General features: G+C 40.0%; 1 protein-coding gene across 1 annotated transcript in view; it reads right to left on the reverse strand.

The window, feature by feature from the left end:
- Positions 1–2,202: 2,202 nt before the first annotated feature.
- LOC140236710 (histone-arginine methyltransferase CARMER-like) overlaps positions 2,203–16,050 on the reverse strand; it is a 49,748-nt gene continuing 35,900 nt past the window's right edge. Inside the window, exons 5-13 of the mRNA XM_072316632.1 lie at positions 15,715–15,825; positions 13,117–13,294; positions 11,575–11,665; positions 9,273–9,354; positions 7,249–7,424; positions 5,672–5,726; positions 4,520–4,602; positions 3,004–3,281; positions 2,203–2,504 (exon numbers count right to left, since the gene is read on the reverse strand). Coding sequence (XP_072172733.1) covers positions 2,203–2,504; positions 3,004–3,281; positions 4,520–4,602; positions 5,672–5,726; positions 7,249–7,424; positions 9,273–9,354; positions 11,575–11,665; positions 13,117–13,294; positions 15,715–15,825 — 1,356 coding nt within the window. The remainder of the gene's footprint in view (positions 2,505–3,003; positions 3,282–4,519; positions 4,603–5,671; positions 5,727–7,248; positions 7,425–9,272; positions 9,355–11,574; positions 11,666–13,116; positions 13,295–15,714; positions 15,826–16,050) is intronic.

A 16,050-nucleotide genomic window follows, 5' to 3' on the forward strand; every position in this document is an offset into this window, starting at 1 on the left:
CAAAATCAAAACCACCTTCATCATGTGTACATTTCATGAGTGTAAAACATCAAAGATCAATTGGAATCAACATTTGACAAGTTTGTTTGATGCAGTGTCGATGTAGGCCAACGAATGTATTTCTTTAACATATTTCGCGGAGCATTCAAGCATATCAAATCCAAATATTTGGTGTAAGCTCTCAACTTGCATACAACACATAAACCGTGAGCTCAAATAGAAATATTGCGAGAAGTAAAGATTAAGTTAAATTCTGCAAATACGGCAGGAGATCAGTGAATTTGCATTGTGTAACTTTGAGCACATTTGAATATTCATGTAAAAATTCTGTACAGCCATTCAATACCTGTTCATAAGTCTGTGTTCTGGATGTGATTTGTGACCCAATGAGCTACCTAATAACACCATGTGTAACTCGACATCTTAGAAATATAAATAAATGTTACACATTATAGTAATCACTGGGCAAAAAAAATTGGGTTCATATCCAAATAGCAATTACTCAATGATTGCAAATGTTACAAAGAAGAATGCATGCAGTAAACCCTCTTTACATGTGAAGTTGGTGAATAGAATAAAAACATTTAGTAAAGGACAACCCAAAGACACAGAAGGCATAAAAAATAACCCCACCTTCTAGCAACAGTTGGTAGTACACGGTACTCAATTCACTTCGGTGCTGCAAAGTTCTTGTTATAAACACTTTGACAACAACAAAATATGGTGCAGCTATCTTACAAAGGGCCGTTCATGACCAACAAGTGTCACGACAATCTAAGAAGAAAGCGGAGAAAAAATATTTTAAAAAATGAATAAAATTCTGCAAAAGTGGATAATACAGCAACAGGCTGGTTTCTAAGTGGAATATCTGTACATGACCCCGAGATTTGACTGCTCCCGTAGAAAGGTGGCACGACGACCCCCGTGCATCTAGAAATCGTCTCTACAGGAAACGATGCTACTGTAATGATTCTGCCAATGACCTGTGTGAGCAGTGACAAGAAGGTGGTAGTGGCCCTATCCCTGCGACGCAATCCTCCTTCATCCTTCTCTACCTGCCCTGCCCTCCACCCTTTCTCCACCTACTATGGATGTTTCCATGGTAACGCATCATCAATTTCTGATTCCTCAGCGAAGGTCGATCTGCCTACTGACCCGATACAGAAAATCTACTTTCCTCTCATCCCTATACCTTGATTCTGACAGCATCACGTTACTCTGGCAGCCAAATTTCTCCTCCATCAATTATCACTCTATCTCTCACTACGAAGCCCATCTCTTGGGTATTTTAGGGGTGATCCACGCATCATCAGGAAAAGACCTGCATTAAGCCTACATATCCTCAAAGTCTGTTACATTCCATTTATCCGAGCCGTTGCATAGAGAGTCATGTTTGAGACTGCACATGAAAAATCGTGGAAAATATGCCATGCCAATTTCTGTCAGTCAAAATCCAGTTCATACTTCTACAGTTGATTCTGAAGTCATAAGTCATAACTTTTCATGCAACATAACCCTCTGAAATAATCAACGGCGGAGAGCTTTGGGGGTCACTAGGCAGATGCAACTGCACGTTCCTGACAGCAATCATGTTTGGCACATCTCTGCAACACACTAGTTGCATAATCAGAAGAGATTGGTCACAACCACAGGATATCAATGCATTTACTCCATACCCATGATCTTTGCCTGGCTGCTGATGGCTAGAGTCCAGGCCAGATTTTTGCTTCTCATTTCTGCGATGAATTGTGCCCGATAATGCCACTGGGGATCAGCTCATCGACTGGGCCTTTTGTGACAAGCATGGTCATCCTAAACAGCACTCGTTACACACACACACACGCGCACACATACACACACGCAGACATACAATGTACGACAAGACACAGACATGCACACACACTTGCAAACAGACATACACAATCACACACACACACACACACACACACACACAGACCCACACACACAAATGGATGATCAAACTGTCACAACACACTACCATCATACCCCTCCTCCTTCCTAACCCCTCTGCCTGAACTCTTCTCTCATTCTCAAAGGAACTCTCCTAAAGCCAAATTCGCATGTTGTTGTTTTTCTATCATGATATCCGTACACCTATCCAATAATGCCATCCAACCTTCTCCTTTCCTCCATCCAACCTTCCCTTTCCCCCTTCCCTCCCTCCCGTGAGCTCTACATGAATTAGTTCATTTGCGTCCCGTATTTGGTATGCTGCTGCCCCCGCCCCCCACCGTATATCCCCCCGCCCAGCTGATCTACCATCATGTGGCTGCGGCCGGCGCCCGTTTGCTGTTGGTGGTGCTGGGGCTGGCCCGGCTGGTTGCTGCCGGCCTGGTGGTACTGATTGGAGGTGGAGGAGGAGGAGTTGCCGAAGCACAGCGATGTCATGGCCTGGCCCACGGAGGAGGGGATGGGGACGGTGTACTGGCGCTGCGTGAGGCCCCCCGGGAGCACAGTACTGTGGGCGATGGGGTCTGTGTTGGCTGTTAGGGTGGGATAAAATGTAAAATGAATCACTGTAAGTTTTGTTCTTTTCAACACCCGACTCAGATGAATATTCATAAATTGCAGAGTTCATGATAGTGGTCACATCAACAACTTTCACACGAGATATGCCTAGCATGATATTGCAATGATAGCTATCCCGTAGCAACAAAAAAAAAGAAGAAATAAAAAAAACCACTACCATCATTTACGTTGTGAACAACTTCTGCGCAACCTTTTATTTCTCATCAAGGACAAAAGATGGTGCTTTATAAGTAAATTTGAAGATGAAATTGTACAAGGCATGCTCAACTTTTTGCCCTAATGCATAGAACAAAACAATAACTTTTATAATTACAAATATTTATATTGCGTCTAGAGCAAATACCTTCTAGGCTTTAACTTTTATCTTGCTGTTTCTACCTGTCCTAAGTATACACTATTTCCACATTCTTTTTTTTTTTTTAAATGGGCTATCCGCTCTTGACCACTACTCACCAATAGGTACTAGATTGGACTGGACAACCCCCGTGCTGAGTATCTGACCGTTGCTGTAGCCGTTGCCTAGCGTGGAGGTGCCGGCGGTGTCCATGCCGTTGGTGGCCCCGCCCAGCTGGTTCCAGTAGCTCTCGGAGGGCGAGGCAGTGTGGCTGCCAGCCGGTACCATCACCTGCTGGCCGGTGTAGTGGAAGAGGGGGTTCTTGAGGTCCAGCCGGTTGGTGGACTTCACCCCCGAGCTGGGCGACTCCAGCTCCAGGTCTATGTCGTAGCTCTGCCTGCAGGGGTCAAGGAAGGGTCAGGAAATTATGATCGTGTCTGGTCAAGCGCTCAGCTGTAATTTTCTGTACTAGCAACTGTTCCTGTTAATTCTACTCTACAGTAATGGCAAAATGTATATTGCTACATGTACTACTTGCAAATATAATCGCAACTTGCAATTTTCACCGATTGCAGCTACACAATGGTGACACTTTCCTTGTTGCCATGGTAACTGACGATAGATGCAAGGGTCTTTCTACACTGGGATAAGGACCTTTGTTTTCCTGCCACTAACATGTATGTCTCACTGCTGAAGAAAATAGAATAGTACAGGCCACAAAGGTCTGCACTTGCAAAAATGCCCCCATGAAACCCCACATCCAAAAGCCAATAACAACAACAAAAACAGCATAACACTTGCAGCAGCCTGCGTTGTTTTCTAACTCTCATTTTCGGAGTAGCCTTGGATTACTTCATCACTCTTCTGTGCTGGCTACAGGAGTTTTCTCACAGGCAGACTTACAATTACCTTCATAAAAGCAACAACAACAAAAATATTTGCCTCTTCAGAGAGAAGGATGGGTGCCCTCAAACATACAAATACAGTGGCATTGATTGATCCCGGTGGATTATATTGGGTCACACAAGATGCAATGTTTGGTCAGATGATTCGGCTCTCATGGAAGTAATTAAGGGTTACTCACGATACATTGAACGCTTGAATTCTCACACACACACACACACACACACTTACATGTATAAGCACTTCTCATCAATAAAACAGCTGTAAAAGGCGAGATCTATATAAAATCAGACTCATGACACTGGGTACATCTATGACTTTCTGGTGCAAAGAAAGCTATTGCCTTTCAAGACATATCGTTCTACTGTACATACCACATATTTTGCTAGCTTTCCGCGCAAATTAACAAGAAGCAAAATTATCAATAATGATCGCGACAAGAATGAGACGTTCATGTGTGCATTTCTCCATGCATATCTGTACTCTATGATCACAAATTTAACCACCCGTGAAATTGTCAGAAAGGTCTGATATGCGAAAATTAGACTCCCTAAACATATGGCGTATACAGTGTGTAGCCTTTGAAAAAGTTACAGTCTAGGCCAATTTGACTACATTTATGTACTTTGCACTGAAATCTTTGACTAATACGCACTGTCATAAACCTTAACAAAAACAGATAGAAGTACAATGTGGGACTTAGTCAACTTCATCCATGTGGAGATACTCTACCTTGCATTGGCGATGAGTATGACCTTTCCTGTTAACCTCTGACCCTTTGTGACATATATGGGTGATCTCAACAGACATCGTACCTGCAATGGCAGTCACAGAAATCATGGGTTTAGAATTAGGCTACTATCACAAACAAACCGGCAATCTTGCAAATAATGCAAAAATTTATCTATGTCATCCTCAAAACACATACACGGCAGCTATCTATTGATTTATAAATATAATTATATATTATGGAGAGATATATAACGTATTCATTCCCCTTCCCCCCCCCCCCCCCCCCCCCATTTTTCACAGTGGAAATTCTTTAATTACAGAGCTGGCACTATGCTACAACTGACTTAGGAAAGAGGTACTAACTCTCCTTGACATATCATAACATTACACAGCACCTTGTCTTGAAAAAGAAAACCTGGTATAGAATTTTGGAGCAAGCACTCTGACAGTCAATGGAAAGCATACATAATTTCTGGGTTACCACAAAGCATCTTATAGGGGCTTGCACATGACAAATTTATGGTAAAAGGAAATGTACTCGCATTGACATGTTTGGAATGGTTGGGAAGAATCAATTCAATTCCATTCCATACATTTCCATTCAATTTATTTATTCCACATGTTAAAAAATATAAAAGAAACAAAAGACATGGATGTAACATATTGCACATTATGTTTACATTGGATACAAGAAAAAGATACAAAAAAAAAATATACTTATCAGTAAGTATGATGACAGAAATTCCCAATCCCATGATATATTAGTCCATACTAACAGTAGCATATTGTATTGCGAATGTGGTATTCCACAATGCAAGCTGTCCTGCAACCTACATTTCAGACTAATACGCTTCATGTACGTGAGCCCACTGGAGTAGCAGACGAGTGCTTACTCTATATCAGTGTCTGCTAAATTGAAGGTTCTGTGTGTGAGGGAGTCATGACTTACGCACATAGAAGATCCTACTTCATTAAGTCATCACAAAGAGTGCTAACTTGGTGAAGTGGTCCACCTACATACCCACATAAGAAAAATGGGAGAATGATGCTGGGGGGGGGGGGGGGAGGGGGAGGAGGAGGAGGAGGAGGAAAAGGAGGAGGAAGGAGAAGGAGGAGGAGGAGGGGGGGGGGGGGCGAGGAGTGTGTGCTTACCTGATACCAGTGTGTAAGAGGCTCAGTGGGTGCAGTGGAGAGCCATACAGATTGTCTGTAGGAGTGAAGACACAAGGACACACAATGCCATGAATAAATGAAGAGTTTGAATGCTAAAACTGATAAGCAGCATTTCTTCTTTTTTTTTACATCAAGGTCATCATCAAACAGAGAAAAATAAAATCATTTCAGTGATACTGCACACATTTCATAAGAAGACATATTTTTAAAGATATTATTAGAATTATCACATAAATCTTATTTTCTTTTCTCTTTTTAGCAGATTGAATATAAAATATCTCAAATAGCTAAAACCAATATCTCTGTTTTTGCACTCAAACTCTCCAAATGCAAGCATATGTGAACATTTATGTTTTATCTCTGACCTCTCTTATCTCACAAGCAGACATCATCTCAGCAACCAAAATGTAAAGACAACTGGGAACTAAGAGAATGTGGCTTGGAATATTAGCATGCTTGAATATAAAGTTTTTACACGTTCTGAGTATTTGGGTGAGAAAAATTGAAATGAAACCACAAAACTTTGCTCAAGACAACGTACATTAATGGACAAATTCACCATCATTAACATAAGGATTGAGAGAATACAGCAATATTAGTAGAACACATCAGTGAAAGTTTGAGGAAAATTGGACAATCGATGCAAAAGTTATGAATTTTAAAGATTGTTGTGTTGGAACTGCTGGATGAGGAGACTACTAAGGCTCGTGATGTCATATGAGTACAACTGTATAAAGAAAATGTAAAGAAAATTCAACATATTTTCACTTTTTCACCTAATAAAAGAGCACTTGACTTGCCTCTTTCTAAAGGCAATGGGAATAATATTACCCATAACATATGTCAGTAACGAGTCAAGGGAATGTTTACTTTTTTCAAAAGATGAAATTTTGTGAAATTCTCTTTATATTTTCCTTATATTGTTGTACGCATGTGACATCATACACTGCAGTAGTCTTCTCATTCAGCGGTGACTGCACAAAAACTTCAAAAATTCATAACTTTTGAACGGATTGTCTGATTTTCCTCAAACTTTCAATGATGTGTTCTACTAATATTGCTACATTCTCTCAATCCTTATGTTAATGAAGGTGAACTTGTCCTTTAAAAAGGACTCATAAATGTTACAGATATGTACAGGAAATCATCATTAAGACAAAGTGTATTACTTTTGAAAACGTAAAGTCTGGTCTTACAGATATTTATGTAATCCTCATTTGCAAATATATCTTACAGTACAGTCTTGCTTTTATTTTGAAAGAAAAATGAACTTTACACTAAATATTTCATGCTTTTCAAAATCTATATCTGAACTTTCCATACATTGTTTGAGCATGTTTCAGTATGCTGCATTATAAATCCAATTTGAATACAAACATGAAATGATGGCAACTTCTTCACAACAACCTTTTTGCACAAAGTTGAGATTTCAGCCCCACTTATAAGCCAACTGCTTTTAGGGCATTACACATCAAATGTAAAAAGATTTTAAACAAAACAGGAGAGAGAATAAACATGAAATCGTATCGCCTGCCCCCATCCTCCAAGATACTCACAATGACCCGTGGAAGGCAACATCGAACCAGAAGGCCAAACCGTGCACCGCTCCAGACTGATGCGTCTTGAATTGCAGTGGAATCTCGATCCGGTGAAGGTCACTTTCACTGACGGTCAAGAAGTCCACTGTGTACTTGAAGGACCTCGCCAGGCAGATCTTGATATCAAAGGTATCCTACCGAGAGAAAAAGAACAAGATGAATAAAGCATAAAAACATTCACATTCACTTCTTTCAAGACGCGGTCAGACTGGTGAAAGATCAAGAAGTTTAAGATTGCTATCTCTACGATCTCAAAGTTTTACCAGCGTGACCGCAAACTTTCCAGGGAACTTCCTGCGAAACATCTCACAAAACTTCCCACTCCAACTAGGGATATTTTCCCCATCCCCACCAAACTTCTTGATCTTTTGCCAGTGTGACCGCTACAAACTGAAACTTCGTGATCTTTGCCACGTGACCAGTCTACCACCTGTTTTCGGGCCATGCCTCTGAAGTGCACAGCTATTGTGTTGTAAAAGTGTTGTTAGATAACAATCACTAGCCATCAGATGGCGCGCTCTTCATTCTTCCTTTTGCAAGCGCACTAATAACCCAAACTTCTCCATCCAAAGATCGAGAAGTTTGGCTGCCAGTGTGACCGGACGACATAAGATCTTGAAGACTTTGCAACTTCTCAATCTTTTGCCAGCGTGATAGCTCTAATTTCTAATGATAGAAGCTCTAATTTTATCCCACTTCCCAACTTTACAGATTTTAATTTTTGGCATGATGACAGCAAAAAGAGAAAACAGGCTGGATTTCTCTGTGCACTGACATAATTTGGTGCTACCTAGATGGCATGAACAACATACAGTCAAATCTATCCTAGCGGCCATCTGCCTTATGTGGTCACAAGACAACCCCCTTCCCATGGAGAAAAATTGCACATTACAGTCCCTGCTCATGGTAGCCACTTGACGAACGAGTCCAGCATTGCAAAATTTCTAGCATGTCTATGAAGGCCAATTTTCCTCCTTCCCTAGAGTGGCTGCTATAGACAACAAGTTTGACTGCATTTGTTCAAGGCAGGTTGGCAAACAATGACTTTACTACCACACATACCATGCAGACCTTATCAATGACTCTTGTCATGCCTGCCAAATACCCTTTCAAATGCACTGTCTAGCAGTGTGTCCAAATCCCAGTTGCATAGTTCTACATGCTATCAAAGAGAGTCTCTGATATTATGTAAATGAAGCTACAGAGGACTCCCACTATAATGAAGTTCTCGGGACCGGCAGTTATCTTTCGTTATATCGAAATTTCGTTATAACCAAACAAATAAACGATAAAATACATAGAGTGGATAATGTTGTGGCCTGAATTTCTACTTCGTTGTAATCGGAATTTCGTCATTACTGTGTTCATTAGAATGGGAGTGCACTGTACAGAGGTGTATAGAAATCAAGGCTGAAAATCCTCACTAAATGCTTCACAAATGTGAAAATCAGGATGAGACCAAACAAATCAAAGTTGCTATTTCCATAGATAGTAATGATAGACTTTCCATTAGGTAACAGTTTATTAGTATGGTGATATTTGATCATAATTCTCTTGACAGTAACATCAAAACTTTAAAAAACTTTTGTACGCTGGAGTGTTTTTCATGCATTTGAACATCATCGCATATCTCAGTCACCTACATCCAGCAATTTCTTAGCTTCAACCACCACAATGTTAAAGGGTGGTTTTTAATTTTTGTGGTATAAAAAGTTGTGGGAAAAAAAAAAATGACATAATTTTTTAAACATATCCTACGACCTATGACTTCCCACTTTTTCTAGCTGAGGCCCAGCTCGATTGACATGAGGGTGACTAGAAATTGTACACAAAAAAGAGAAAAACATATGTGCCCTTCTTCACATATTGCCATATCTAATATATTAATTCATTTTTAAAGTAGGAACATACAGACTGTTCCCACTTTGCAGAATATTGTGAGGATATCTTGGAGTGAAGCTGAAAAGTGCCACATTTCTCACCACAATTGGTTGCCTGAGGAATTCTTGCAGTGCTGTCTCTCTTAGGCACGTGAGGTCCACACCATGAAATGACTGCTGGTACCTAAAGAGACAAACAGAAATACCACACACATTCAAACTCAATGTTCAACTCATTTGAACAAACAAGGCAAAGGGCTATTGGGGATGTGAACATTCCACTCAAGGAACATGACAATTTTGTGTAGGAATTTCTATACTACATGGCCATCAAAGTAAAAGCAAAATTGCATAACATCCAGTGTTTACAAGTATAATGTTGATATCAACAACAACATACAATACCTGCTAACCCTAGAATTCAGCAAAAAATAAAGTGGGAATAACTGGGAGAAAATAATGCAACAATAGGAATTTTCATCCTAATATAACACTATTAGCAGGTGTTGACAAAATCAGGAACCCAAGGTTGAATGAGTTCTTCTTTCCTATTAAGAACTAGGAATATTCCTATCAAATGGGAACACTTGGCAGGTATGTCCTGCACAATAAAAATACTTCTTTTAGAATGGCAATCAAGCATGATAAAACACACATGTGTCTCGCCTATTGCAACTGTCACATTTTATCACAACCGAGAGTTTAAGGAAGTAAACAGATACAAAATGTATGCAGTGAAAAAGCTTCGGGTAGACTAAGGCAGAGTCATTGAATATCACAATCTATCATGTTGTGAGTGGCAAAACAAACACCAGTGAAATTCTAAATCCATACAAGCATATCCATATCAACTCTGGGTACCCTCATTGATCTGATATTACAGTTTTTCATATCCTCCTTTGGGGAGTTTATTTCAATTTTCATCGGAGTTGGAATAGTCTTTACAATCAAAACATTCATTTCCTTGAAACTGAGAAATGGAAGAAATAACATGATAGCAACCCTCCAATTTGTATTCCTGGAAAGAAAACTTGTTTGGACATATAGTCTGGTTCTTCTATCTGGAACTCATTGCCTGTGAAACTGAGAATGGAGACCATATTCCCTTTTTTCAACAAAGAACTTCAAACCTCTTTGTTCCAGTCACTCTCATGTTTTTCTTTCAACCATGGCTCTTTCCAAAGGAGGAAATGAACAAAAGAGATCTCAGCTTTCTGCACCAGGAGTGTCTTTGAGTGACGGACATGGCACATTAAAAGACTCCATCATTATAATTATCATTATCATTGTTGATGTTGTTGTTATTGTTATTCTTATTCTTCTTCTTCTTCTTCTTCTTCTTATTATTATTATTATTATTGTTATTATTATTATTATCATTATTATTATCATTATTATTATTATTATTATTATTATTATTATTATTATTATTATTATTATTATTATCATTATTATTATTATTATCATTATTACTATCATTATTATTATTATTACTATTATTATTGTTATCATTATTATGTTGTTGTTGTTGTTGTTGTTGTTGTTGTTATTATTATCATTTTCATTTTCATTACATAGATTGTTATAAGTATGGTCATATGTGAGCTGATAATGAGGGAGAAATATTCCTGGCTGAATCACTGATCTCTGCACAACAATACAAAACTAGGCGCACTCAGAGAGCACAAACCTCCACCCAGGCCATAGGGTCGCTAGCACTAGCACCAGAGAACTGAGCATGCATCCTTTATTTAAAATACAGTGTATACACCCGTGATCAGGTTTTATGATTCAGATCACAACCAAAAGCTAATCACCTGATCCTTTTACCGCAGTGGATCTATCCCGGAAATTTCACAGAAATCCAGTCATAACTTTTTGAGTAATATCGAAACAGACAAACACATAGATTAACAAAGAAATTAGAAGTACTAGGTAAAAGCAAACCTCTGCCAAGGCCAGAGTCATTGACCCTATAGAACTGCGAATGCATCCTTTAGTAAAATCCTGGTTCCGTATCATGATTTGGATCACCACCAAAAATTAACCACTTCTTACTTTTATCCCCAGAGATTTATCCTGATATTTTTTCCAAGACCCATTCACAAATTTCCAAGTTAGAGAAACAAAAGAAAAAAAAATATCCTCCTTTGCAGATTCTTAGTGTCTCCTACCTCCTTGACATGGCAGGGACATGCAAAGTCAATATCAAGGTACTCATCAATATCAAAGCATATGTATTATACAACTGACAACTTTTGTTTGTTGAATTTGTTGAAGATGCCCAATTTTGATTAGATGGACATTTCAAGACATTAAGCTGCTCACTAGAATACCAAACTGTCTTACTGTGTGGTGACAGATTTGACAAAAAAAAAAACAAAACAAAAAAACACCTCCTTACCAGAAGTTGGCTTTCGTGAACTGTTCCATGTAGAGAGCATCATCACTGAATGGTGCTATGTGGACATCACCCTGGGTAGGGAACATCTTGCCTACAAGACAAAACAAGAAACAGTCAACATCAAGTCCCCAGTTTGTAGACTTCTTGCTTTAACACTATTAACACATGAGCAATGGTAAGGCCATAGCATGGATGTGATTAAGTCCCATCCTATAAACCATGAGATTAAATGCCATTAGTGAACAGCACTGCTTACTACTGCATATGATAAAATAGTTAAAATGCTTTCACTGCCATGGACAAATTCATCCTTGTTCTGTTAAGCCTGCAGCACACTACTGTAAAACATGATATATTCGCGGCATGAATTTTTCGCGAATTGGAGCCGACGGCCTTTTTTTGCGGCATGAAATTTTCACGAACTGCCACTGGCATTCAATGCTTATAGTGTAGACAAGAATTTTCACGTGCATTTTAATTTCGCGATTCTTGGCGCTCGCGAAATTCGCGAAATTAAAATGCACGCGAACATTCCTCGTTTTACAGTATACGACTCACTACCTTACAACTGACAGGCTGTGGATCTGAAATATATCACAATAGCCTCAATATAAACATGCGTGTTTCTTTCAGACCCAAAGTCTGTCAGTCATATAGTCATGAGTCGTAAAGTGTGCAGTGATCTTTTGGCGCTCTACGCTAATCATACAAGCATATTGCCTGATACCACGAAAGAAACATAGAAATGTGGCAGATGGCATGATGGGATGAAAGGACAGAGTAGAGAAATAGCTTGGACAATTTAAGAAATGAGAAATGCTCATCAAATGACGCATTATGCGATACCCCGGGGTACCACGTTGTGTAGCGCCACCTCACGTCCACTCGAGGACAGCCGCAGAGAAATGCATGCATTGTGTGTGCGTGTACATAGTCATTCCCATGCCACTGCATGTTATACTACGCATTCATGGTCACACCAAAATAATTTCCCACTTTTTGGCAACCCAGGGTACAACCTTACAAAAAAAAAATAATAACAATAATGGCTGATTTCTATTCGGTAACCCATGGTACACTTTATGTCATCATACAGGAAAGGAAAAGTTTGATGACTACTGAGTAGGTGCTGACAGAGAACATCGATCATGACATTCCTCCACTTATGCCATGGATTGTGATATCAATTTTATCATGTTGAATATGATCCAGAAATTTCAGATAGAGATGATTATGACAAATCACAACTGGGATTATTGAATTACATGAATGGAGATGTTGATACCTAGGATCACACCTAGGGATGATAAGGCTGATGCTGCCACAATGATAGCTGTATGACAGTTGTATCAGTATCACACAAACAGATGTATCAGTATCACAATAACAGGTGTATCAGTATCAACAAATGGTGATGATACATCTGCAGATAATGGAAATGAATATTCTCATGATACTCAAATCATCCTCCAGTTCTGGCTTATGAAGGCAAGGGAAGGGGGGGGGGGGTTGGGGAGTGAGGGAAGTGGGGGTTGCACTCACCTCCCGGTTTGAGCCACTTCTTGGCATGGAGGTAGCTCTCCAGCATCCGCTCGTTGAACAGCATGTACCCCATGGGCTCCGAGACTATCAGGTCCACCTGCTCGGGTACCGACACCTCCTCCACCTTCCCCGGGATCACAAAGACACGGTTAGCAAGACTGTTGGCCTTGACGAGTTGCTGTGAGGATTCAAAAAGGGATGAGCGGCATGAGCGAGCGATTAAGGTTTGAACGAAAGAAGGAGCGACACTGTGAACGTGGCACCTCTGTTCACAGTTTATACAGGCTTACAGTTCATTGAGTACAAAGTGCATACTCCACTAAACACAAAGGGCAGAGTAGCATTAGATGAAAATATGCATTGTGGAAGGAAATTTGGAATGCTTTTTCTCGAACATTGGAAGTGCAGTGCATAGATACACTGTTTTGTGGTGTCCACTGTAACTCTATCAAATAGAGAGGAGATTGTTAATGGACGTTCAGCTATGAGGGCACAGTGACGTACACCTCCTTGGTGCAAGTCATGTGACTTTGTCACGTGATCTGCAACTGCACGTTTCAATCTCCAGTCAGTCTGTGAGTTCCCAAATAACTCGACAGCTGGTTGTTGCACGGGGAAGAAAGCATTTCCACTCCTGTGAGAAAGAGAGAGTATTTACTGTGACAAAAACAAAAATATGATGTCATCTTATTTCTTCTTCTTTTTTTTTTTCTTCAAATTTGTGAGAATGTGTTATAAATTCTTGGGGTGTAGGCAAGGGAAGATGACAACATTGCTGGTGTGACCTGCAGAGAGAAGAGATCTGGAATAATGAACAGGTTCAAAACATTTCCATTTTACTGCAACATGGGGATCGTTTAATCTGGCAACTCAGAGGAAAGCAGCCTCGGACATTTGTTTGATGCATACAGCGATATGAAATTAAAAAAAGATAATCAAAAGAATATTGTTAGGCATCAGCTTTGCTGACCTGTTACATGCATGCATTCTAGCATGACTCAAAATGTAGAGTGACCTTTTGTACGGATGCAAGTTCTACATTAATTAAGGGGTAAGGGCGCAGTCAGTGACCAGCAATGCTCGCGCCAGGCCCCTTGCCCACACAGTACTTACTGACCGGCCGCGTTCATCTCAACGCCACCGCTTCGGACGGCGAACGAGCGCTCGTGGCGAGTCGTTTAGTCTAGAGGGGGAAAACACCCAGCGCTGAGGTATTGCAGGGCTAGGTTGAGGTGAATGTTACACAACACATTGATAGAACTCAGTGAGCAGTAGTGTCTCATCGCTTTATCGCCACGGTGACGTGCTGCACTAACCAATCACGGGATGGGTTTCTCACTCTGAGAGAGAAACCAAAGAAAGAACAAAAAACAAAAAACAAAACAAAACAGGGATTTAGTATGGATGAACAGACAATGGGGGGAGAGTGTAAGAGAAAGGAAAAATCATTAGCCCAAAGTAGATGCCACGGTGCGTGTGGGACGAATCTGAAAAGGAGATGACAGATAAAAATATCAGCGTGAAGAAACAGAACAAATCTGGGTTAGATGTAGTCACAGAAACCATTGCAAATAGAATGCGGGTTGCAAAAGCGGTGAAGTAAACATCAGCTGAGCTGTTTTACAACTGGTCACAAGAGAAAGGCATTTTTCTTCCCCCCATATTTAGGGTCCATACTATCTACCTCAGAAATGAAGACTTACAAATGCAGCAGTAGTAGCATTGTGCAGAAATAAGGTAAGAAATAATGAAACCTCTGTATGGCTGCATTATATGTGTGTGGGCTCCTACATGCACTCAACATCTTCATTTTGTTTCTCTGGAAGACACAGTTTGTAATATATACTTGCACAGCAAGCCCACATTCTTGTACATGTCCAAATTAAAACACTTGGCAGAGTCTATATGTTCTATTGCCAAGAATCCCTTAAAGTCAGACTTTTTTGTTCATATAAGTATAATATTCAACAAACTGCAATCTTCTAAAGATATGCATGGGATTAGCATATCTCTCTCTGATAACACTGCACTCATATTCTCTCACCCACTGCAATTGAGATCAGGGTTCCATTTCATTAAAAAAAAAAAAAAATCTGCTTTGAGAGCAACCCTTGCTAGAATGGCAATTGTCATGGCAACGACAGGAATCCAGTTTCCTGATTGGCTGTTGCTACGGGAAGTTGCTATTCTAGCATAAGTTGCCATCCTAACAGCTTTTATGAAATGAACTGAATTGCCTTTTCTTGATAGTAAGATACCTAGTATACTATGTTCAGTGACTGTAATTATATCAATACCTATGATAGCGTGCATCTCTGATAATCTGGTGAGTTATTGCAAAACTCTCTATGCTGGATCACAATGAATGATTAAACCGATTAGTTGCACATTTGTGCACTCATTATTGAAAATCTGTGGGTGAAAGCAACTACCGCATCAACAACATCAACAACAGGACAAGACACTCGAGGTCAACAAGTGAAACAGCACAAACAATTCCTGGACATACCCATGATGAGGTCAGTTGTGTGTAGAGGTTACATGCCTAGTCTTGCATTGAGGCTACATGTCTAGTCTTGCATTCAGACTCAGACTCACCTTGGCTTGCTCTGCTATTGAGCTCGCCTCGATGGCGTAGACCTTGCGCGCCCCTGCTTGGATGGCGAAGAATGACAAGATTCCCGAGCCAGCACCGATGTCTAGTACAACCTGCAACACAGTAAGATGGATGCACATTTTTTAAAACCATCAATATCTTAATACGAGACTACAACACCAGGGATATCGTATTGGTATGACGTATTTCAATACATTGATAATGGCGCTGTATTGGTACGAACAAATATTTCAATACATTGATAATGGCGCTGCTTATGACTTTTGTGCCAGACTTGTAGTGGAATTGCATTTTTACACTATCATTACCACCCCCCC

Source organism: Diadema setosum, chromosome 13, assembly GCF_964275005.1.
Source record: "Diadema setosum chromosome 13, eeDiaSeto1, whole genome shotgun sequence".
Classification (NCBI taxonomy): domain Eukaryota; kingdom Metazoa; phylum Echinodermata; class Echinoidea; order Diadematoida; family Diadematidae; genus Diadema; species Diadema setosum.